At 36.6% G+C, this 24,424-nt stretch overlaps 1 protein-coding gene across 2 annotated transcripts in view; it reads left to right on the top strand.

Annotated features, from left to right (window-relative positions):
• Nucleotides 1–7,311: 7,311 nt before the first annotated feature.
• PRR16 (proline rich 16) overlaps nucleotides 7,312–24,424 on the top strand; it is a 329,542-nt gene continuing 312,429 nt past the window's right edge. The window contains exon 1 of one of the 2 annotated variants that reach the window (XM_008572971.1): nucleotides 7,312–7,678. In XM_008572971.1, coding sequence (XP_008571193.1) covers nucleotides 7,520–7,678 — 159 coding nt within the window. In that variant the 5' untranslated portion in view covers nucleotides 7,312–7,519. The remainder of the gene's footprint in view (nucleotides 7,679–24,424) is intronic. The other variant, XR_550493.1, reaches the window with a different exon arrangement.

The following is a 24,424-nucleotide window of genomic DNA, read 5'->3' as shown; positions in this document are numbered from 1 at the left end:
GGAAGAAAAGAAAGGAAGGAAGGAAGATAAGGAAAGGAGGGAGGGAGAGACAAAAAAGAAGGGGATTCCATGGTCAATTAAAATAAGTTTGGAATCTAAACAGGTAAGATTTCTCAGACTTTACTGTCCTGATGTTAACCTCATCATTATGTAAGAGGAATATATAGTACTCAGAGTTTCCAAATTTTTTTGACAATTGAAACTGCTGGAACACAGTTTGAAAAATGCTGTTATAGAAGAATTTGCTTAATCAAGCAATTTTGGAAAGCAGCCAAATGCAGGAACAGAGGAGGTGGCAGGTTTCTTGATGCTCAGAAAATATCAATCAAAACAAACACACACACAAAAAAACAGTGACTAACATTTGTTCACTAATTCACAGATTACAAAACACTTCCACATAATTACCTCTTTTGATTCTTAATCCACTTTTGCAAAATAGGTATTATACCCACATTTGCAGATAAAGAAGCAAATGCTGGTGGAGTTTCAGAGTCAAAGATCACATAGCTAGTGGCAGAACATGAGTTTCAAGCTAAGGTGTCCAACTTCAGATCTATTGAGTTTTCACCATAGCCTGCTGCTTTATTGTTTAGAAAAGGGGGGGGGGGCGGGAGACATTGAAGTACTTTGTACTAGTTTTTTAAAAATTCAAAGTAAGGGATAGAGAGTTTTCCTCGTGGTAGGTCCTACATATACCTTCAAGGTAGTGGTTTTTAAAGAGAACAGAACCATCCTCTAGGGGGCCTTTTAGAAATCTGGGCAGTTGATGTAATTGGCATTCACGAGATCAGGGATGCTAAATAAAGGTCCTACATATACCTTCAAGGTAGTGGTTTTTAAAGAGAACAGAACCATCCTCTAGGGGGTCTTTTAGAAATCTGGGCAGTTGATGTAATTGGCATTCACGAGATCAGGGATGCTAAATAACTGTAATTATGTGGGAAAAACTTATACCATTTTCAAATGTCTTGCTAAACTATTAGCTAGTGTTAAGCATACCAAAAATACAGTCTAATAAGACTTTTTGTATGGTAATACTAGAGAAGTTTTACAAAAAAATTAAATAAAATGCTAAGTAATATAGAAGAAGGTCATTATGATGGGATGCTACTATAGAGTATAGTCATGATCTTAATATATATTAACACTGAGCATTCTGTCCTCTCAATTACAGTATTTATAAATACATGCTAGGTTGAAAATAATTTCAGTGAGTTAGAACAGTTATTGAAAAAGCAACCAAACATCTTGTAAGTATGCAAAAGGATATTTTCAAAAAGTTTGATAGAATTAGAACAAAATATTATTAAAGTAGTGAAGATAACAAGGATTTGATTAAATTTCATTAATGGCACATGTGTTGCCATCCTATGCAGACATATTAAAATTTTGAAACATAATAAGAAATATATGTTGTGAAAAATTACATATTGATTTTTTTGATATATTACCAAGTTGTGAGTAGGTTTTCAATCTTATTTTGATATTGTCTGTGGAGATCTCCTATATCACTTCCCTAGAGCCTCTAATGTTTATATTTCCTTCAGATATTTCAAAGTACTAAAGACTGACTGTATGTCTCAAGATGCAGGAAGCTTTTAAGATAGTAGAGATGGTTTTTATGATGCCTCATTAATATCCAGTGTTTTCAAAAAGAATCAGCTTAGGGACAGCTAGCGTTCTCTTGACTTATTTCTATCATCCGAGGGTTCACATATGACTGAGCATCAGAAGGTCTGATTCTGTTCATTTGTTGACTCTGTGATCTCTGACTCAACATATAATTTCTCTAACTCAGTGTTAATATCAGTAAAAATAGATAATCTGGATTATATGACATCTAAGGTAATTTCCAGTCCTAAAATTCGAAGATTTAAAAAAATCTTTCTAAAATTAGTGGTGCCCATTATAGTGCAAGTATTTGCTCCTTTTGTGATGTTGACTACTCTGTGCAAGAACTTTTAGAGTAATACCTGGTCTTTTAAAAGTACATCATTTTAGTTCAACTCTCAGAAGGAGAATAGTACATGGTCATTTGATTTCACAGTATATGGAACATGCATTTAGCTTCTCTTTCCTTCAGTCCACCAAAATGCATCATTACCAGATTATGCATGACTTTAAATCTATTTCAAAACATATTAAAATGAACACTTGCAAATAATATGTACTCAAAATCTTAAAAGCAAACTTGACTTCTTTCTCATTGATATATTTAATTAGAGCACGTGATTGATACCTCTTTTAATTCTGCAAAACCTATGAATTATTTCCAAGTTGGCCCTACTATTCCTTAGTTTAGCCCTCAGGCTGTCCCTACTGCACATCCACAGCAAAGGCCCCATCTGATAAAGGTTTTCTTTCTCTCTCCCTACTCTTTTCTGTCTTTTATGCAAGACTCCAACATTCAACCTTACAGCTTATAGATGAAAAATTCCAGATGCCTTCATTCACATATACATTCTAAGTACTAGTCAATCTTCTGGCTTTATCTCAGTCTGTAAGAGATGTCACCATCTTCATGTAATTCTAGAAATCCTCTGGAAGAACAATGCATGTCCTAGGTATCTCAGGTTGCCATAACAAAATACCATAGACTGGGTGGCTTAAACAACAGAGGTATATATTCTCACAGTTCTAAAGGCTGAAATGTTTAAGATCAAGGTGCTAGACAATTTGGTTCCTCGTGAGGGATCTCTTCCTGGCTTGCAGACAGCTGTCTTCTCACTGTGTCCTCAGATGGCCTTTTCTCAGTGCATGCGTGTGTCAGTGGTGAGGGGGTTCTTCCTTATCTTACAAAGCCACTTAATCCTGTAATGATAGCTCCACCCTCGTGACATCATCTAAGCTATATCTAAGCTCATCTCCAAATATCATCACATTGGGGGTTAGGGCTTTATTATATAAATTTGGGTGGGGTGACACAAACATTCAATTCAAAACAATACCCTTTTATACATTTGAAGATTGGGTTGAGGCATAGGCCATGGCTCATGGACTTTTGGTGAGAGAGAGAGAGACAAAAAAATAGTGGAGGCAGCATGCCAATTAAATAGATTAGTGGCATCATTATGAACCCCAATTCGTGTATCAAGGCCCACCAGCTCAGGTTAGCAGGGTGTCTAAGTCCTTACGCTTCAGCATTATGCAGAATGCCCTTGAGTACTTGCAAGACTGCAGAGTTGGGTCAATCATTCCATCTCAGTTTCTGGATGATGAACTAAAACTGCATACTCTATCTGGCTACACACAGTGGATAATAATGGTGGCCACCTAACACCTGGCAGGATATTGCTTTATATCGAAGGCCAGGGTTCTCCTTAAGCAGAGGAAGGAGTATAGCTTCTGACAACTTCTCTGTCTTCTTTGACTTTATCCTAGGTCATCCTTACTCATTTCTGGGGGGCTGAGGGGGTTGGATGGGGAAATAAATAGGTCTTAAAACTTCATAAGGCAGGGATCTCCAAATATCTACTAAAATTATCCGGGTGTCTGAACGATCAAGTAGGACTTTCAGTTATCTTGGTGCATGCAGGGTGTATTGAGTTCTGCTAAACGACCAAGGTTTCTTTGGTCATTATTAAGCTATGCAGAGTGGCAATTGGCTACATTTTAGAAAGTCCTAGGTTCTCTCATCAGTTTGAAGATGAGAGGTAGTAGGAGATTGGGACTACCATGTCAGGCATGGGCCTTGGGTTTTGGGATGACTAACTCCCAAAAACTTGATTGAAAAGGAGTAATTGTTTGAGGACTGCTTGTACATGTGATGGGGCAGTTCAGCAGAGTGCCGGACTGCTTAAGGCCTGTATAGCTGGGATGGGACTCTGAGATTGGAATGCATTCATTCAGGTGGTTGGTGGATCTTGGTGTGAGTAAACTGAATGCTGCATCTAAGACTTGAGTGAAGATAGCTTGGGGAAGCAAAAACAATGAGAAAATAATCTATAAGTGTGACATAAAAGTAAGGTATCTAGTCCAACCTAAAGGTTATATATTGTTTTTATTTCCCCAGGGGCACGTCTTCTTTTGGGGGAGAAATAGGCCACAGGAGTAGGCAACTTGATCCAAGTTGGGTGAATCATTATAATTTCTCACCACCGGTTATTGACCTATGCAGGACCACATTTAATTCATATGGTGTCTTTATTTCTGTGAATTTTGAAAATGGTATTCCTTCCTAAGAATACTTTACTTCCATTTTATTAGAAAATTATTATTATATATAGATTTTGGTAGAATAACTCAGTTTACTGCCACCTGCTCAAAAATCATGGTAATAAATATACGAAATGTATGACTTTCCTATAAGAATGGCACAGCTCTAATGGCAGCTTTGCACCCTACACAGGGTTTAGCCTAGGAGTGTGTCCATGATTCAAACTGGACTAATCAATATCTTCTTCTGGAAGTTTTCTTTTCTAGTTGCAGAGTTGTGAAGATGTGAGCCTGTACTTACCAGTGACCAAGGTTCTACTTTGTGGAAAAACTGTTAAAAGGGAAGAAATCAATTTCCAAAAGTGGGGGTGGGATACAGATACAGAAATAATTAGTTCCAATGTTCCTAGAATTTCTGGCTCCAATCCTACCTAAAGATATTTCTATCCTCGACTTTCTGTGGTTCAGCTGTGAGACAATTCCCTTTGTTGAATTGAACAAAAGGTCAGTTTCTGTCACATGGATAAAATGTCTCCCAACTAACATACATTGGAGGTTGTTTTAGTTCATTTGGATTGCTGTAAAGAAAATACCATAAACTGGGTGGTTTATAAATAACAGCAATTTATTTCTCCCAGTTCTGGGAGCTGGAAAGCCCCAGATCAAGGCACTAGCAGATTTGATTGAGGGTCAGCTTCCTAACAAGACAATGATCTTCTCACTTAACCTACATGATGGAAATGGGTAGGGAGCTCCATGGGGCCTCTTTTACAAGGACACTAATCCCATTCATGTGGGTTCTGCCCTCAGAACCTAATCAACTCCCAAAGGCCTCGCCTCCTCTTAGCATCACCATGAGGGTTTGGATCTCAATATGAATTTGGGTGGGGGGTGACGAGGGCATAAACATGCAGACCATAGCAGAGGTCAAGTAGAATTGACTACAGTTAGAAAAGAGGAGAGAGAGCTATTCTGAGGTAATCCCACTTTATCTCAGTCATACGTGGAATTACCTAATGGCTGTGGCTGGGATTATGTCTTGCTGAACCTAGTGGCATATCTATTCCGCAGCATAGATTCTTGCCCAAAGTAATCATTTAAAAAATATTTGGTGAATTGAATTAATTTAAAAACACACAGAGAAAACATTTTCATTTTATTCATTCATTTTGTGGTCAAATTTTTATTGAGCATACTCTTTGCAATAAACTCAGTTCTAATTACTCAGAATAGTACAATAAGTATTTGTATTTAAGCTATCAGATAGCATTTTTTTTAAACTGATATTCATCTATAGTACATAGCCATCATGCCAAAAGCAGTTAATACATAAAAAGGAGACATTCCCCAGACAAATGGAGACAATTCAACAAAATGTATGAATCAACAAGGAGTTTCAGCTCCCAATTTGTTGTTACCTAGATGTGAAACATTGGATATGCTATTTAGTTCCCCATGGCCTTAGTTTTCTCATCTATAACACAAAGAGATTTAACTAGATGATCTTTAAAGATAATTCCAGCTAAAAAGAAAATTAAAGTTTCTTTTTTAATCTCTTATATCAGTGGTTTCCAAAGTGTGCATCCCTATGTACTCAAAATCTTAAAAGCAAACTTGACTTCTTTCTCATTGATATATTTAATTAGAGCAATATATTTAATTATGTCAGTGGTTTCCAAAGTGTGCATCCCCACCAGAAGCCTAGAAACTTGTTATAATGCAAATTTCAGACCCGCCCCAGATATACTGAAGGAGACACCTTGGGAGTGGGGTCCAACAATCTGTGTTTCAACAAGCTGTGATGCACGCTAGAGTTTGAGAATCACTGCCTAGACATATGCAACATACATTCTAGTCAATGTATATATGGAGAACTTTTCTAATTTTTCCCAGCTGCATCACTAGCTGCATTTTGTCTCCTAGACTTCCATATCCTTCTCCATCACTCCCCACCCCCATCTCCCAGTGAAAACTATTTTGGTCAGAACAAAGCCTCCTTTCTGTTTTTAATTCTTTGTCTTTTCAAATCCATGACTTCATTGGATTTTACAAACAAAAATAAGTTTACACAAAAGAAAAACGAAAAAGAAAAGTCTACATTAAGAATGATTTTATATTATATACATCATTGTTTCTTTGAGAATCAATGAAGGATATTATAGTAGTGTATCAGTAAGTCACTGCTAACAAAATAGGACAAGCTATTTCAGAAACATTCTTGTGCTCTTTGTGAATTAAAAATTATGTCAGTGTCACAGGATTTTCTTCTGCAGACTAACTATTAGGGATCAATTGCAATGTATTAAACACACACATATACACACACAAATATTACTGATAAAGACTTGTAACTGAAGAAACAACCACTAGATGATCTCCTATAATTATCCAATTCTTCTTGCTACAAAATTCAGAAAATAATGAATAAAGAGACAGAAGAAATATAAGGCTGAGTCTACAATTACTTCTATAGATGAGTGAGACCTTCCTTTAATGAGAAATTGGAAAAGGGCCACAAAAAATAAATACGTTGTGTGATGATAAATATAGTGATTATCCTTATTTGAGCATCATATATTGTACATGTACTGATGTTCAATGCTGTACCCCACAGATATGTGCAATCAATTATGTTTCAATAAAAGGAAACAACAAAAAAAAAAGAAATCTGGTATCCTAAGTTTATAAGTAATGTGGTTTGGCTATGTACCCATTTCAGCTAGCAATGGTACATAGACAAATTTATACAGAGATTCATCAGAAATTTTATTAGGTGAGACTTTTGCTGTGTGGTCCGTATAATTTGGGTTTAAAACATTATACTGATCTCTAAGAGAGTCCATATAAACCAAAAGAATGAACAACTTTCCATGAGGGTAATACAAAAATCATGACTAAATAGATTTAATTTGTATTTATGTATCATTTTTATTCTGTCTTTTTCTCCTCAATATTTTTAACTTTCTTTATAAAATTTTCTTCTTTAGGAATATTTTATGGAGACTTGCTTTAAGTGATCTTTAATGATCAGAAGATAGTGATAGATAGCACTACTAGGATTCTACCAGCTTTCTCAGTTTGGGCCTAGAAGCCAATTGTAACTTTTCCCCTTTCAGTTAATTCTATATTGTACTTGCCCGTCTGCAGCCCCGCGCCGAGCGCCGCGTCTCGGGGAGTAGATGGCAGCACCACGGTGCGGCCGCCCGGCCGAGCGCCGAGCGCAGCCAGCCGCCGCTGCCCAGGGAGCGCCCAAGATGTGGGGGGACCGGGGCGGCCGCGGCCGTAGCAGCGCCAGGGACGGGGGCGCGCAGCAGCCTCCGCTCGCCAGACTGTCCTGACCTGCCTCGCTTGCCCCCAAAGAATGTCAGCCAAGCCCCAGGGGAACCCCTCCTCGTCCTCTCCAGCCGAGGGACCGCCGGCAGCCTCCAAAACCAAGGTGAAGGAACAGATCAAGATCATCGTGGAGGACCTGGAATTAGTCCTGGGCGACCTGAAGGACGTGGCCAAGGAACTTAAGGAGGTGAGGGGCGCCGGGGTGGGGAGGGAGTTCGGCGCCCTTTGCCGTCTCGGGGATCCCGGTCCCGTTTTCGCTGCGGACCGCCAGGTTTCTAAACTCCTGGGAAACTACAGAAAGACGCCTGCAGACGGACTTTTCTTTGCTCTGGCGACTTCTGAGAAGAGTTGTTGTTGCACTTTCTTTTTTCAATCAGGGAGAAATCAACTAGTGTTTTAATCGATAGACCTGGGATGGTGGTGGGTGGGGGTGAGGGCACGCGTGTCTCTGTCTGTGCGTGTGTATGTGTGTGAGGACGGGGAGGGGGTTAACCGGGGGTGTGTCGGCAGAGGAAGACGTGAGCGGCCCGGCCGGAGCGTGCAAGATGCTCCTTTCCTGCCCTCTTGCTCCTCCAGAGTCCTTTGGCAAGTCCGCCCCTTGCCTGGCAGCCTCCCCGTGCTGGGGCTGAAGGGGGGCCGGGTTCTGGGCCCTGCGCCAGGCGGGGGAGGGCAGCCTCCTCGGGGAAGCTCGGCTCCGGCTCCCTTCCCCGCTTCCCGAGCCCCGCTGAAGGAAGGCGACCCGGGCTACCGGCAGAAGAGCCCAGCCTTGGGGATGTGGAGGGGGTCTGGGACTTTCTCACTTTCGCAGTTCCTGAAGCATCCCCTGTTTTCCTCCGAACGTCACTCCCAGTAACTCTGGGCCTTCTGGCCACCCCATCACTCCTTCTTTACTTGCTTTCATCCTGTCGCCACTTGGCATTGAACCTGGGAAGCGGGGCGCGCAGGCGAGTGTGTGTGTGTGTGTGTGTGTGTGTGTGTGTGTGTGTGTGTGTGGCGGGCGCGTGTCTTGCCACTGGCGTCTTGGCCCTTTGGAACTGGGACTGTTTTGGTTCTTCCCCCCTCTCCCCATCCCAATTCTGCCCCCGCCCCCACCCTTCTCCCCAGTGATGCGAATGGAAAGAAGCGGAGACTGAGACCGTGTCAGCGCTGAGGCTGCGTACCTCAGGCGGCGGCTCGGGCGGGGGCGGGGGCGGGGGCTGGGCGCGGAGGGGTGGGGTCTCCCGCAAGCCCGGCTAGCTGCTGGTGGCGTCGCGGAGCTGGTGGCAGAGTCCCAGCGCGCCGTTCCACTACAGAACGGGCTCCTGGTGAGGTTCTTGGTGATGGAGTCCGCAGCCCCAGTTGCGATGAGAGCTAAGACTGTAACTTCGAAGGTGGTGGTGGCCGCAGTTGGAAGACGAGTTGGGGCGTAGTCTAGGTCCAAAATTGAAATCCTATTAGTGAGGCCATGGCAGTGGATATTGGCGTTGTTTGGATAAATAGTCTCTAGAGATTAACCTCCAGCATTCAATTTACAATGCAAATTCGAGGAAAGAGTCCCCCGTCCTCCCCCTCCGTTCCTCTCCCCCCTCCCCCAATACCACTATGAACTGAACTCCGCATTTGCTGCCAAATGTAAGTCTGTTAAAATGGCCCACTCGTCGCCAGGGTTCGGTTTGTCATGGCAAATGTCATTCCTGTAGGTTGCTCCACAGACAGAGCATAATTACTACTGAGGTCCTGAGAATGGCTGTTGATACAGATGCGGGGATAAAACTTATTCGTGTTTGCAGGGCTTCTCTAGGATTATTGCTTCACAACTGGATGACAGATGGAGGGGTTATGCATTGAAATTCAAGTCTAAAGATGCTCTTCGTTTCTTTGTTATTCTTTTATTTGACATCTTTGGCAGGCTGTGTTTTCATCTGAAACATTATGGCGTTTTAAAAAATGAACAAATAGGGTATGTTCCTTTTGGCACAATTGTGCCTTATAGTTGTTGAGGTTTCTAAGGTGGGGATGTGGGAAACTTACAGCCGCACACTAATTACTGTTTTCTCGAGGCTGAGATTAAGAGAAAGATAGTCAATCAAAATTATGCATCTGTGGGCCATACTTCCTTATGTTATGATTTGTCAGTCCAGTCAGTATTTGGCATAGAATAAATGACAAGAGACTACACATGGTCCTGGTTTTGCTTAGCCTTATTATGCTATGGACATTTGGAGGATAAATAGATCTGTAGTGAAACTTTTAACCTCCTAGTAGTTCTTGGTAAGAATCACAAAGATGCAAATGAGGGAATCTTTTGATCGCTCTTCCCATCTGTGTCTTCATTTACTTGAGGATTTTTAAGGATAGAAAACCAGATAGTATATAAAATGAATAGGAAAGTACAGTTGAGTAGATGGAGAATTCTGACAGATATAGAGATAAAATTTTGACTTGATGTTTTGGCAGCTTCGATTGGCTGCCAGGGCCTTTTTTTTTTTTTTTTTTGTAAAAATCTTACCTTGAAACTGAAATTTATGAATGATAAATGATGTGATGTGATTGTTAATTACTTTTGTGTGGATATCATCATCCTAGGTTTGCACATGGAAGTGTATATACTATGGCTGAGTCTTAAAACATTGGCTATTTATATAACATGAGTGAGAGTTATTTTGAGAACAAAATATTTATAGGGCATGTTTAACCTAAGACATCTTGCAGTTGTCCAGCGTTTATCTTTTTAGGATAGTATAGCATATGTGACTGCACATGTCTTTGATGTAGTTTTGAATAAAGGAATAACAAAGCTTTGTAAACTACAAAGCTTGTTGTCTTCTATGACATATGAATACTTATGACTTATAAATGTTGCTATTAATTTGTCATTTATTATATTCAATGTTCTGGCAGTTTAATTGGTATATGTTAAATATAAATTGTTACATTTAGAATTCTAATTACAATATTGGCAATGCTATACTTTTAGCCATAATAAATTTTGATATGTTAGCAGTGAGCTCTTATTAACTTAGAACAGAAATTAAAAATAAAAAAATAACAACTATGACTAGATCACTGTCTGTCATCATATGGTATTTTTCTTTTCTGCTGTTTTACAATCTAATTAAAATGCAGTCTTATTTTTTTGAATATACTGCCCTTTATCTTTGCATAAACTCTGTACCAACATATTAGACTTTTGTTTGAGGTTACTTTGAAACTGCTTTTCTTTGTAGAAGTTTTCTGGACTTCAGTCATCTGAAAATTCAGGTAGTAGCATAGATTCAAACACAATAGTAGCTGTTTGATATGCTTTAATAATTATTAACAAAACTCTAGTCTGTCCAGCATTAAGAATTATTATGAGTGTCTTTTTTACGATTATTTAGTTATAATTATTTAATCATAAAAGTTATAATTGGATTGTATATTAGAAGGAAAGGATTTCTAGAAAATCTAGGAGCAGTTTTATTTTGCCCTCAGAATTTAATAAAATCTCAAATAACTAGACTTTTGAGAAATAATATGGATCTTTTAGTCTTTTATATGATAATGGAAAAGGCTAAAATATAATTCAATATATTTTTTCAGTGCTTACCATGTTTCAAGTACTATGCCATCTTTTTATTGCTTCAAGATGAGTAAGTTGTAGTTTCTAGTCTCAATGAGCTCTAAAGGTTGGTTTCGAATGCATTTATCCTGTTTTACAACATCAGCGGTATAAAAAAGGCATTACTGCCTTTAGTAGCCACTCTCACTATAGGATGGGGGAAAGAAAGGAGAACTGAGAATAAGCATGAGTATTCACTGATTTTTAAACCAATACATGCTATATACTTAGTAGTATGGTAAGCCTTTGGTGGAAGAAAGTAGAAGCTTAGAAAGATGATAAGATATGAATTTTGAGAAACTTACAATTTATTCAGGTTGTCATCATTAACATAACTGGATTAATGCAATATACGGGAGATCACATATCCGAATGTTATAACTAAATGTTGGAGATTTCCCTGAAGTACACATCCTTTGGAGAAACAGGTGAGTCAAAAAGGAAGATTTTGAATCTGTCTTTGTAATGTGGATGAGATTTGAAGAGGCAGGCAGGAAAAGTAATTCACAGCAAATAGCATTGGAATACAAGATTAATTCATCTTGCTTTTTTATACACATCGAAAAAGAAAAAAATATAGTGGTGAAATGCTAGAGTTTTAGGGATGAAGTTAACCATAACTGGTAGAGCAGGTGTGGGTGATTCTTTTTCATTAAGAAATGTAGAAACAAAGCTATTGCTTTTTAAAAATAGTTCTCAGATGATCTGACATCTTTGGGTAGCAATTTGCCTGTTCTATAAAGATCTCACTGGTAAACTGTTTTGCATGAAATGTTGGTGTTAATGTGGGAACACAGATCTTTTTAAAGAGAGATTGGAATCTCTAATAAGCAGCCTTTTGTCTGGAAACAAAAATTCACTGATGCTTTAGCTGGATTTTCTTTTAGTTTAGACTGATTATAATCTTGAGCTCTTTTTTTGTAGTGTTTTATTTTACGATTTCATGTAACAAGACTACTATGTGATTTGAACTGTGAGTAGACATGACTCTCACAGAAGAACCAGTTAAAATGAGTTGTTTTGTAGGTGCCCTACAATCACTCAGTGTTTGGACTTCATAGGTGGAAGGTGTGTAAGCATTGTAGCTGTGAACTGGAAAGAACCCATGATTTTTCTTAAAATGTCATAAACCGAAATAAGTTAAACTTATGTTTAACTCTGAAAAATTTGAAATCCTATAAGAAACAGTCTGATTTGGGGCTGCTAAAAAGAAATAGAATTAACAGAATTAACAATTATCTGAAAAATATATTTGCTTTTACATATTCCCTCTTTTTAAATGGCTTATTCACTTGAAGTTCTGTAGTTTATTGTTCTAGGAAGTCCTACTGAGTATTTTTTTGTTTAATGAATCCATGCATATAAAACTCATTACTAGAACAAATTATAGAAAATAATCTCTGGAGTATTTTCCAAGTTTTAAAGTTGTGAATGAGTGGAATTTAAAAGTTCATTTAGTTGTAACAATAGCTGTGCTTTTATTATTATATACAACAGTCTACTTCCCCAAACTGAGGTATATTTACCAAATGGTAAAATGCTTTTAAATGTTTCTTTTCTTGTGCAGGATGGCTTAGCATGATACTGAAAGAGGAGTATCATTTTGAGAAAATAGAGATAGCTGATAACCATCCCTTGCTGTCTCTCTATTTCCAGTGAATTAAGCCATTCAACACTTACAGAATTAGCTGATAAGAACTTCAAGCAGCCTTAAAGTAATAGGCAGTGTGCTTTAGGCAGTAGTGAAGTAATAGATAATAAAACCAATGTAATAGGTTTCATTGTTACCTGGATTATATTTTTTCTACCCTTGTTGCTCTGAGGGTCTCAGGAATTTAAATTTAAATGTAAGAAAAGAGAAATGCAAGTTTGAGCAAAACATATTCTCCCAAACTACAGAACTGGTTCATGAAAATTTTATGGGCAGTTTGAGAATTAGCATGATAAAATTTCAATAGATTGCTGACTAAGTTCTGATTGGAATGTGCATAACTGACATCAAGCTATAAACACAAGAATAATAAACAACAAAGGATACATTTTTAAGGAGCAGATTTCCTTTTTTCTGTTTTCAGAAGTAATACAGCTTCTAAATATAGAAAATTTGGAAAAATCTAAAAGAATTGTAATGTAGAAAATAAAAATTATCTTTAATACCACAGAAAAATAGGTATGTTAAGATTTTATTTTGCTATATTTCCTTTCAGTCTTTTAGTGTACATATTTTAACATAGATGAAGTCATATAAAATTATGAATTATATACAATGGCATTTTCTATTTCTTGAATAATATTACATTATAACCTTTAGATTTGCTGTAAGTTACTTCATCTTCCTTTAATGATGGGTATCCTATTTATTTCCAATTTTTATGATTATTAAATATCACTAGAAAGAATACCTTTGATGATAAAAATAGCTAACACAGATAGGTCTTACTGTCTGCCAGGTATCCTTCTTATTGTGTTTACTTATATCAAATCATCTAATCCTCAAAACAGTCAGATGAGGAAGGTACTGTTGTTCCCATTTTACAGATAGGAAAACTGAGGCCAGAGAGGTTAAGTCACTTGCCCAATATCACTCGGCTTGTAAGTGGAGAAGTGAGGCTTCAGTGCCACATATTTTGGTGTCAGAGCCCAGGCATTTAACCACTTAGTGCTATTGCTTTTCCTAATTTTGTATTAATTATTTTTTTTACATTTTCTTAGATGTTCAGAATGTGGAAGCTTTATAGTTCTTAATCCATATTGTCTTCCACATGGTTTTCACAAATTTTTATTCCCAGTAGCAGTATACATGTGGACACAGTTTCTTAAATCTGGAGTGAAGCTAATAAATCATTTAATTAATATTTACTGTATAGTTTATTATCTTCATGAGAACAGTCATTGCTTTTGTGGATTGTTCTTAATTATGGGCACCAGTATTGAGGCAAAATTAACAATGAGTAAATTAGACATTGCAGTTTGCATTTTGCAAATAAATAGGTGTTGTAGTGAATTACCTCTAACCTATTTGGTCTTTAACAAAAATCTTGATGAAAAGATTACATAGCTTTTTTATATCATGGCTTAGAAGATAAAGGAACAACTAGTATGGGTACTTGCTTATATCTAGCATTGTGTACAGTTGTTTCAAGTAAATAAAAATAATTGGTGGTTATACTATTCTCTTTTGTTGTCATCAAATTGCCTTGGAAGTCACTATCCTTAAGTTTTCTGAAATACTTGGTGTTTGACAGTTGTTTTGCTTTCTGTGTATGACTGATGAATTAGAGAATCTTGTTGAATTTTTTAACAGGCACAAAATTATTGAACTGGCTTATGATGTCATGTGTATTTTGTAATTAGGTTTCTTTTATTAACTTTAGTGCAATTGAATATAAGTCACCCCTTACCCTCACATATAAAGGGTACCAGAACTGGCTTTATTCTAAAATCCTGTTTGTTTTCATTTCCAGTATAATATGAATAGAAATGTTTTCATTAAATTGAAAGTTAGTTCATTAGGAAGGACTGCTCTAAATTAAAGTCTCCTATGGGACCCGAGAACCCAAAGTCAGCAATAATTTAAGCTCTAAACAAGAGCAGAAAGTAGCATTAACTGAAATGAGAAAATAAAGACACAATGTTTAATTCAAAGTAGATTCACAAGGTGGCCTGTCAACTCTGGACAAATGTTGCCTTATATGGCATAAGCTATTTTTCTTTTTTAGAATGGAAAGACAAAAGGATTCCAAGTAATCAAACTCCCAGGTACTACTTTCAGACAAGAGATATTAACATTTTAGGAAAGAACTTATATTTATGATTTTTGTTTTCCCTCCTTCTGCTTTGCAAATACTAACTCAGATTGATGTTTGAGATGAATGTTTACTTGTAGAATGACAGAAGTGATCCAAATTACATACCTATGCCCAATGAGACAATTATTATAGTGTTTGGCAAGCTATAAATAGATTTCTAACTACAGATAACATAATTGTCTGGAGAAAGCAAATGTTATGATTTCTAACAGGTTCTCTTCTTTAGAACCACACAAAAGTTAACAGATGTATTGGTATGTATATCAAATACACAAATATTTCATAATATCAAATCTTATCCTGAGATTTGAAGCTGTATATTTATGTGACAGAAAAATACCAGGTTAAAAAATACCCATCAAATTGATTATCTTCTAAAGTCAGTGGTTCTTAATTCTCCCCCCCCCAACCCCCATATTATAGATCCCTTTGAAAGAATGACAGAAGTTGGGGATATTTCTGCTGGAATAAAAGCTCCTGCTAATATAAGTTTCCACACATATTCAGAGAATCGTGGGTGGGTGGGAATGACTCAGATGAAGAGACAAAACAAGTGACTGACTTTAAAAAAAAATTTTTTTAGCTAATTCTTTGAGGTCCAGCTCTATAATATTTAGGATTAATAATCCTGTCTCTATAAAAAGGAATAAAAGAAATACTGATGCCTATAATCTGATGGCTTTTATTGCAGGGAACAAATGGGTGGTTTATCAGAAATTTACCTCTCTTACAAGGGCCACAGTGGATGTAATCTCAAAGTGGAAAAATATATATATTTATAATCCACTACTCTCCCCAAACTGTAGAATGCTCATGTATGTAAAGATTAACTTTATCATTTTGTTATTTCTTATGATGTGTGCTACAATATGTCACTACATAGATGGACAAAATATTTCCAGAGCTCATTGTAAATTAAACATATTTTCTTATTAAAACTGATGCTAGAACAGCATTTTCTTTGTTTTATTATTTTCTGTGTGATATTAATTCGTAAATTTGAAAGGTATATTAAATTCCTGATATTTGTAAGTCACTGAGCTAAAAAGATGCAAGTGTGAGTTAGCTTGAGTACCTGCCCTTGAAAAACATCACCTTTAGTAGGGTGAACTTCACCTCTGATAGGGTGCGTTAGAGTTAAATCAGTGTAGATTGTGTGAAGGGCCATACTGAGTTACACATAGGATGCAAAGATGGAAGAAGCATTCATTTCACTTTTCAGTTTAATTGATTTTTCTCTGAGTTAATGAATTCTAAACTTTGCTTAATAAGCTGTGTGGTAATGCCTGCAATGCTCTATCATAGTTTTTTTGGGATAGGAGGGCAAGCCTTTCAAATTTATAAATATGTTGCTTTATTATTTCATATTAGGTGATTATTTTAAGGGATTAGTGTTAATATATTCTAAAATTTCAACAAATATTACTAACACCCGAAGTTACCTTCACGAAACAAGTCTCTTCCCAATGAGAAGGTCTGTTGCCAAAGAAATGGGGATACATTTGCTAACAATCAGCAGTCAGTTACTGTTCTCATTAAAATTTGTTACAATAAATCATTAATGTTTTACATACATTGTGACAGTCAAGCTTTTAGAGGTATATGGCTTCTACATTTTAAGTTCATTTAAAGAAGACATTTGAAAAATAATGGCAGAATTACTGAAAAAGGTAACTAGATTATTATTTTCTTTTTACTTTTGATTAAAATGATAAGATTCCAGATCAACTATCATTAATTGAAAATAAATTTCTAATTATAAAACCCAAACATCAGAGGTATATGCATGTCTATTCGATTATATGTAGAGTAAACTGTCAGTCTGATTATCTCTTTATTGTATAGATGAATATTTTTGATAAATGTTTGGAAAATGTTTTCTTTCTTTTTTTTTTTTAAACAATAGGATTTTGAGGCCGTGTTGCTCAGTAAAGTGGTATAGTGTAGAAGGGTAAAATCTCAGACTCTGAAGACTTTCAGATTGCTCTGCTGTGCAATATTGGGCACACTATTTAATCTCTCTATCTTCATTTCCTCCTTAAAATGGCAATAGCGATAATGTTACCTACAGTATAGAGAGGTTATAGAGATTAAATGAGTTATGTATAAAGCACTTACAATAGTTCCCATGCACAGAGCAAGCACTGTATGCAGAGGGTATGGGGGAAACAGGCCAATATAATAAATGCCAAATTATATCAAATATTAGAAGTTAACAAGTCCTATGAAATAATAAAAGGTTATAATGCAGATAAGCAGTGGTGGGGAGGAGGGGCAATTTAAAATAGGATGGTCCAAAATAAGCCGTGTTGAGAAAGTGACATGGTGTCATCGGAGGAAAGGTTTGAAAGTGAAGCTTTCATCCCCTATGAAAATCTAGGGAAGCACTTTCCCAAGTAGAGGGAGCAGCAGTCCAAGGGCCCTGTAGTGGGCAAATGTCCCATGCATTTGTAGAAGAACAAGGAAGCCAGTGTGGCGGGAGTGGATAAGCAGGGAAAATACTCACAGGTGATAGGGCCAAACAGGCATGGGGATTTTAATACTTACTGAAAATAAAAATGGGGGCTTTGCAGAGTTTTGAACAGAGGAGTGACTGCATCTGATCTACTTCCATTCCTTCCTTTTTACCTTTAATCTCTGTCTAGTTCAGTGTCTTTCAAACTCGACCCAGTTGACATTTTGAGTGGATAATTTTTTGTTTTGGAGTAATGTCCTATGCATTGCAGGGTGATTAGCAGCATCCCTGGTCTCTACCAAGTAGATGCCAGTAGCGACCAAAGATGTCAGTATGACAACTAAAAATGTTTAAAGATACTGCCACATGTACCCTATGGGAAGGGGAATCACCTCTGCTGAGAACTACTGCTCTAGCTCTTTCCTCTTATTCCATATTACTTAACATTGCTTTCTCTACCCACCTTTTCCTTTCCTTTCCTTCTGCTTATTCATCAAGCATTGAGACTCTATGCTTCTTTCATATCTCGTGTTCTCTATTCTTTTTTTTAAACAAAACAACACAAAACAAAACAAAAAGAATATCATTATCTATATTTTTCTTCATGTTTACCTGACCCTTTTTTTCTTCATTGGACCTACTTTTAAGATGTATCTTTTCATTTCCCTCCACCACTTCTATCTTGTATCCATTTTTTTCCACAATGAAATAAAAATTAAACTGAAATATTTCAAGGTATTTGGATACCCATGTGAATTTTAGGATGTGGGAAAAAGTAGAGAAACTCAGAAGGGACAAAGGGAGCAAAAGAGGCTGGGCTGCCTGTCTTCTTGTCTCTGTTAGTTCGTGAGTGAGGTCTGGAAGGAAAACCTTCATCTCATCCACCAATTAGTTTTAGACTTCTGCTGCCTCTTCCATTTTTTTTAACATAGGAGTGCTTAGAATGGTGTCACTGCTGTGTGGTGTGGCCCAAATTATAGAAGAAATACGGTGATGGTGATGATAATGATACACATGATTGACAGTTAAGTGCTCACTATGTACCAGGCACTGGTCTGAATTAACTCATTTAGTCCTCACAGTCACTCTTTGAGGTTACTACAATTATTCTATATACTGTCATGTGTCACATAATGACATTTCGGTCAGCAATAGACCACATATATGATGGTGGTCCCATAAGATTATAATAAAGTTAAAAAAAATTCCTATCGCCTAGTAACAACACAGTCATTGTAACATTGTAGTGCAATGCATTACTCAAGTAGGAGCAACATAGGCTGTACCATATAGCTTAGGTATGTAGTAGGCTATACCATCTAGGTTTATTCGCACAACCACAAAATCCAAAATCCAACAATGCATTTATCAGAACGTATCCCTGTCTTTAAGTGACACATGACTAATTAGGAAGCAGAGACAGACAGGTTAACTAAAGAGTAAGTGATGGAGTTGAACTCTTGATATTTCTGCCTTTAAACCTTTGTCACACACAGCACAGTCACTTTGCTGTTTTTCAGGCTTTTGACTTCACCATAATCTGATTTTTCTCTTCTTCATCCTCTACCTCCTCTACATCGTCTGTTTCTTTCTCCTTTCTTGTTTTTCCCTTTCTCCTCTTTTTCCTCTCTTCCTTTTTTCTCTTTTTTAATTCTCCTTTCTTGTTTATTTCTTTGATATGTCTCCATATCTTATTCACTCATTCAGAAATTTCTTTGAATGCATACCATATGCAGGGCAGTGGACTTGTCAATATAGATAAAATAGTGAGCAAAATCTATGTGGCCCCTGCCATCTTGGAACTTACATTTTAGTAGGAAGGCATTATCCAAATAATAACAGAAATAGGATTTATTGAGGGGTGTTAAGGATTATGCAAGAAAAGTTCATGATGCAGCAAGAGCATACCATTGATAAGTCTTGGCAGTTCTTCCTAACAGAGGATTTCAGATTGGCTGCCTTCTTCTTTTCCATTGGCACCTCTTTGATCTCTATGCTATTAATTTCATGGATGATGTTTTGATAGCCCTAGAGCTATTTTGTTCTCTGCCAATTCATTGTCTAAATACTGCCAGAGTAATTTTAATGCACTGCTTTCTTCAGGCCCCTCCCCTGCTTAAAAGATCACACACTATCCTGCTGTTACTTAAAATCAAATGTCCGAAACCAGCCTTCCAACCTGACATCCAGTGGTCCCATCTTTCCCATTTGGCCTATCTCTGTCTTCCCTTCAGTAACGCAGAGACCATCCCAGACAATCTTGACACCTTCACAATTTTTTACCCAACTTGATATCTCTACCCCTCATGTTTATAGTCACTAAGCAACTATCTTGTATTTGCTTGTTACTTCACAATTGTTCCCTGCTTGTGCATTTTCTTTTTTAAACTCTAGTAATTTTTCTATGTTGGTTACCAACCATGTAACCTTCAATACAACATTTTTTAAATTGATAGTATTTATTTATTTTTAATTGTACATTTTTATGGGGTACAGTTTGTTGTTTCAGTACATGCACATGTTATATAATGATCCAATCAGAATGCACCTAAACATTTATCATGTCTTCGTGGTTATAACATTCAAGAACCTCTTTGCTGGTGACCTTGAAATATACAATACAACATTATTAGCTATAGTCACCCCAGAGCACCCGAACTTATTTTTTCTATCTAATGTAACTTTGTAACTTTTAAAGTCACACTCTTATTTTCTGATGAGGAACTTGGATGTGAGGATCCAATTCCAAGCAATGCTTATTAAGGGTATTAAGAGATAAAATCCACTTGTGTATGAGAGCCTGTTCTTTCTCATCTACTTAAGAAAATCGTTAATAATTCTCCCCTATCATTCCTATACCATCATCTTTTTCCCTCTTCCCTAGATGATTCCCATCAGCATACAGATAAAAACAAAGATAATAAAATCCTTTCCTGACCCTTCTTCCCCCTGAAGATTACCATCCTATTCCTTAGCTCCCTTTTACAAAAAACTTGAAAGAGTTGTCTGTATTTACTATCACCTATTTCCTCCCATTCTTTCCTAAATCTATTCTAAACAAATCTTTGCTGTCAACACTATACCAAAACTGCCTCTATTAAGGTTGTTAGTGACTCCATATTATTTAATCCACTAGTCAATTCTCAGTTCTACTATTACGTAATTTATTAGCAGCTTTTGACAGTCTCTTTAGTAATCTTTCTTCAGTTGGCTTTAAGAGTACCATACTTTCTCACTTCACTAATTTTTCATTCTGTGTTACCCTCTTTTATGCCTCCTCTGGGATGTCTTAACTCAAATTTTTATGCTTTTTAAAAAAAAATATTATACTCCTCTTCTTGATGTTTTTATTCAGTCTTGTGGATAAATTCCACTTATAGGTCCATGACTCCCAAATTTGTATCTCTAGTTGAGAGTTTTTCTCTGAACTTGTATAGCCAATGGTCTACTCCATATCTCTACTTACATGTTTAAGAGATGTTTCACCTCCCCGTGTCCCAAACTAAACCTTTATCTCCTCCCTCCCCCAAAAGCTAATCCCCTGCAGCCTTTCCCATGTCAGTTGACTGCTTCGTTCCATCCTCCCAGCCTTGGAGTCATTGTCAACTCTTCTTTCTCTCATGCAGTAAATCGAATTCATCAGAAAGCCTGTTGGCTCAATCTTCAAAACATTTCCAGAATCTGACCGATTCTTACGTCCTCTACTGCTGCTACCCTGGCCCAAGTCAGCATCCTGTCCTCACACTTTGATTGCTACAGTAGCCTCTCGACTACTGTCCTTCTCCTTTGCTCCCATAAGCCTTTCTCAGCTCAGCAGTCAGCGAAAAGTTAGATCACATTACTCTTCTCAGATCTCTGTAGCAGTTTCTTATTTTATTCAAAGTCAAAGTGCTCTGTGTTTCACGCTGTGTAATTCCACTTACGTGAAACTCTAGAAATAACAAATCTAATGGATAATGACAGGAAACAGATCAGTGGTTGCCTGTGTCTGCGGTTTTGGGGGTGGGTGACTGGGAAGGGGCACAAGGAAACCTTTTTGTGTCAAGAAATGTTTGGTGGTGCTTACAGAGGTGTATATATATTTCTCAAAATTCATTGTACTGTATACCTGAAATGAGTGATTTTATTTTAGGTAAGTTATATCTCAATTAACTTAAAAAAAAAAAAGCCAAAGTGTTTATAGTGGCTATGAAGACTTGTAAGATTTTCCTCTCTCTTCTGTTACTGCTGTGACCTACTCTGTTAAGTACTCTCTCTGTGGCTCTCCTTCCTTCAGCTGGGGTAACCTTGCTGTTTCAGGATCAAATGCATGACACACATTTCATGCCTAACTCTGCTTTTGTGCTGACTCTTTCACCTCAGTGAAGTTTTGCTCATGTGTCACCTCACCGTGGCCTATTCTGGCAGCTCCCTATGTTGTTAAATGCTCTGGCATTCCTGTCCTTCTTTCCTTGTTTTACCTTTTTACTTAACCTTAATACTTATTAGCTTCTGATATATTGAACAATTTATTTCTCCTGTTTATTATTGATTGTTTCCTGCCCTAGAATGTCAACTCCTGGAGGTCAGTGACCATTTTTTTTTCTCCTTATTTATCTCAAGTTCCTAGTAGCTGCTCATGAAGTGAATTAATAAATGACTGGATCTCCTCCACCTCTAAACTTGCCCTTGCAAAGTTTTCAAAGATAAAAACTATCATCTTTTGCTTCCCACTGTGTATCCACTATTTGCAGAGCAGGAACATGTAATAGATGATTATTAAACACTTTCCATATGGATTTTTAATCTTTCCCTCTATTGCATATGGTGGTGATTCATGGGTTAGTTTGGAGGGAGCACTTGTTTCCTCTACTTTGAGTCCATAATTTATTATCCTCATTAAACCTGTTCCATTAAACTCAAACTACATTTTTATTCTTTAAAATGGACAGAGGATCTCTCAGTAATAGCTAATAATGCTTACTATGTGTCTGAGTTCTGAGTTTTTAAATAATATTCACTCATCAAATCTTTACCTCTCTCATCCTCCAACCACTGGCTCCCAAGTTGTCTCCCCCCCATATGGACATTTTGAAGACATTCTGTTTAAATCCTAAATGTGGACTGGAATCTCAGGGCTTTACCTTCTGACAAAAGTCTGGCTTTGATTTTGGAAGTGCCCATTTTTCCCTTAGGCCAAGGGATGTGATTATAAATTCTTTGAAGCACTTAGAATTATATCTTCTAAATCGTATATAATTCTACTTTCTACTAATAGAATATGTGAACTAAAATGAGGAGCGAGTGTGTCTACTTTTTAAAGCATTCACTATGTTTTTCTGCTTCTTGAATATTGTGAATCTTTTTTGCTATTAATCATTACAAATTTTAAATGAACTGGAAAATGGCATTTAAAAAGGGACATGGGTTATTGTTTAAATAAATTTTAAGCATTCCACTTATAATCATAAGAAATAAGCAGGCAGTTTGGTAAGATCTAATGTTATGTAAAACACTGAGAAACTAGTTATTATCAATGTTGGGCTTGCTTTTCTTCTTTCTTTAATATACTCCCTCTAGTGTTCAAAAATATAGATACTTATAATTAGCTTATCCAGATACTAAAATACAGATGTTAATGCAGAAATAGGGCTCTCTTAACCGAATGTTTTTTTTGTTTGTTTGTTTTACTCAGGAGATTATATAGTCAAGTTACTGAACTTTCAACAAATTGTAGGAAAAACATATTCTCTCTTTCCTTACCTGTGGGGATCTGGTTATGCCTGGCCTTTTCATATGCATATTTTCAATCTGTTTCACTTCAGTCCCAGAGACTATTGGACTTCTGTCATTAAAGACCATACTGTGTTGCACACTTTTCCTGAACTTTTACAGCTGAAATATAGGTTTTAGTAGTACAATTGGAATATTAACAGAAACCTTCCCACGTGCTAAATATATGCAAAGCAAAGAACACTATAAACTATAATACCTAGGAGAGTATCTTTGAATGTGGAAATAAAAACATTTAATGACATAATTTTGTTTTAATATATTGAAATGTTATTTAAATACATTGGATTAAAATTACCTTAAGAAATAGCCAAGATATACTTAGGAATAATAAATAAGTCAAATGAAAAAATATGCTATTGTCATTTAATATTTAATATTAATAACTGGTAACACCTGTAAAAGACAAGATAATTTTAAGTTGTAAAATAAACTAAATTATTGCTATTTACTGATTTTTAAAAATCAGGGGTTAGTGTTTGAATTTAATTTTTCTAAACTGACATTTAATAATGTTACTTATACTTGCTTAATGCTCTGTAGTTTTTAAACTACTTTGATACCTACTATTTCAGTTGCTCATTAGATGAAGTAAAAAAAAAAAAAAAAGAATAAATAACTTTCAATGATTTCTTGAGACGTTGTTTCCTAAACACTGTCTATTCCCTAATACCTTTTAGAATGTAATTCAAAATTCAACATTCACCTTGTAACATTTTTTTAGGAGATTTGTATCTGATACTTAAACCTTACTCATAACAAGCTTCATTACATGCCCTTCGGGAAACTTACATTTTTTTAATATACAGAATGATGTAGCACAGCATGCATATTTATGGTTGTTTCATTGATTACAGACAGTATGCACCAAGATGCTTGAGAATTTAACATCTGCTTCCTGAAATCACTAATACTTATAATGTCTAATGAATTCCATTACTCTCCAACAGCCTCTTAGGTTACCTGAGTTACAGAACTCGGGTATCCTGAGATATACTTTGCATTGAATACTGTGTTAGCCAATAACACCTCTAGGACTTTTTTTTTGAGGGGGGGAAGATTTACTGGGAAACTTTCCAAGATAATTTTTATTCATAATGCATTTTTTTTGTCACTCCATTAAAAAGTGAAGTCCTATCTTGTAGGATACCTCAATAGAAAATTTAGTATTACCTAATGGAGTTAACTCCTATAATATATAGTTTAGCTCTTTCTTAGATTAGAAATGTTCCCAACTGTATTATGTTCTTAATGGTTCCTGATAATGTGTCTTCTTTCCTCAGGAAAACTAATGACAAAAAAGGGATTTAAGGAAAA

The sequence above is a fragment of the Galeopterus variegatus genome, unplaced genomic scaffold, assembly GCF_000696425.1.
Source record: "Galeopterus variegatus unplaced genomic scaffold, G_variegatus-3.0.2 Scaffold856, whole genome shotgun sequence".
NCBI lineage: Eukaryota > Metazoa > Chordata > Mammalia > Dermoptera > Cynocephalidae > Galeopterus > Galeopterus variegatus.
The sequence above is the reverse complement of the archived record's forward strand: the minus strand, read 5'-3'. Positions and strand labels throughout refer to the sequence as shown.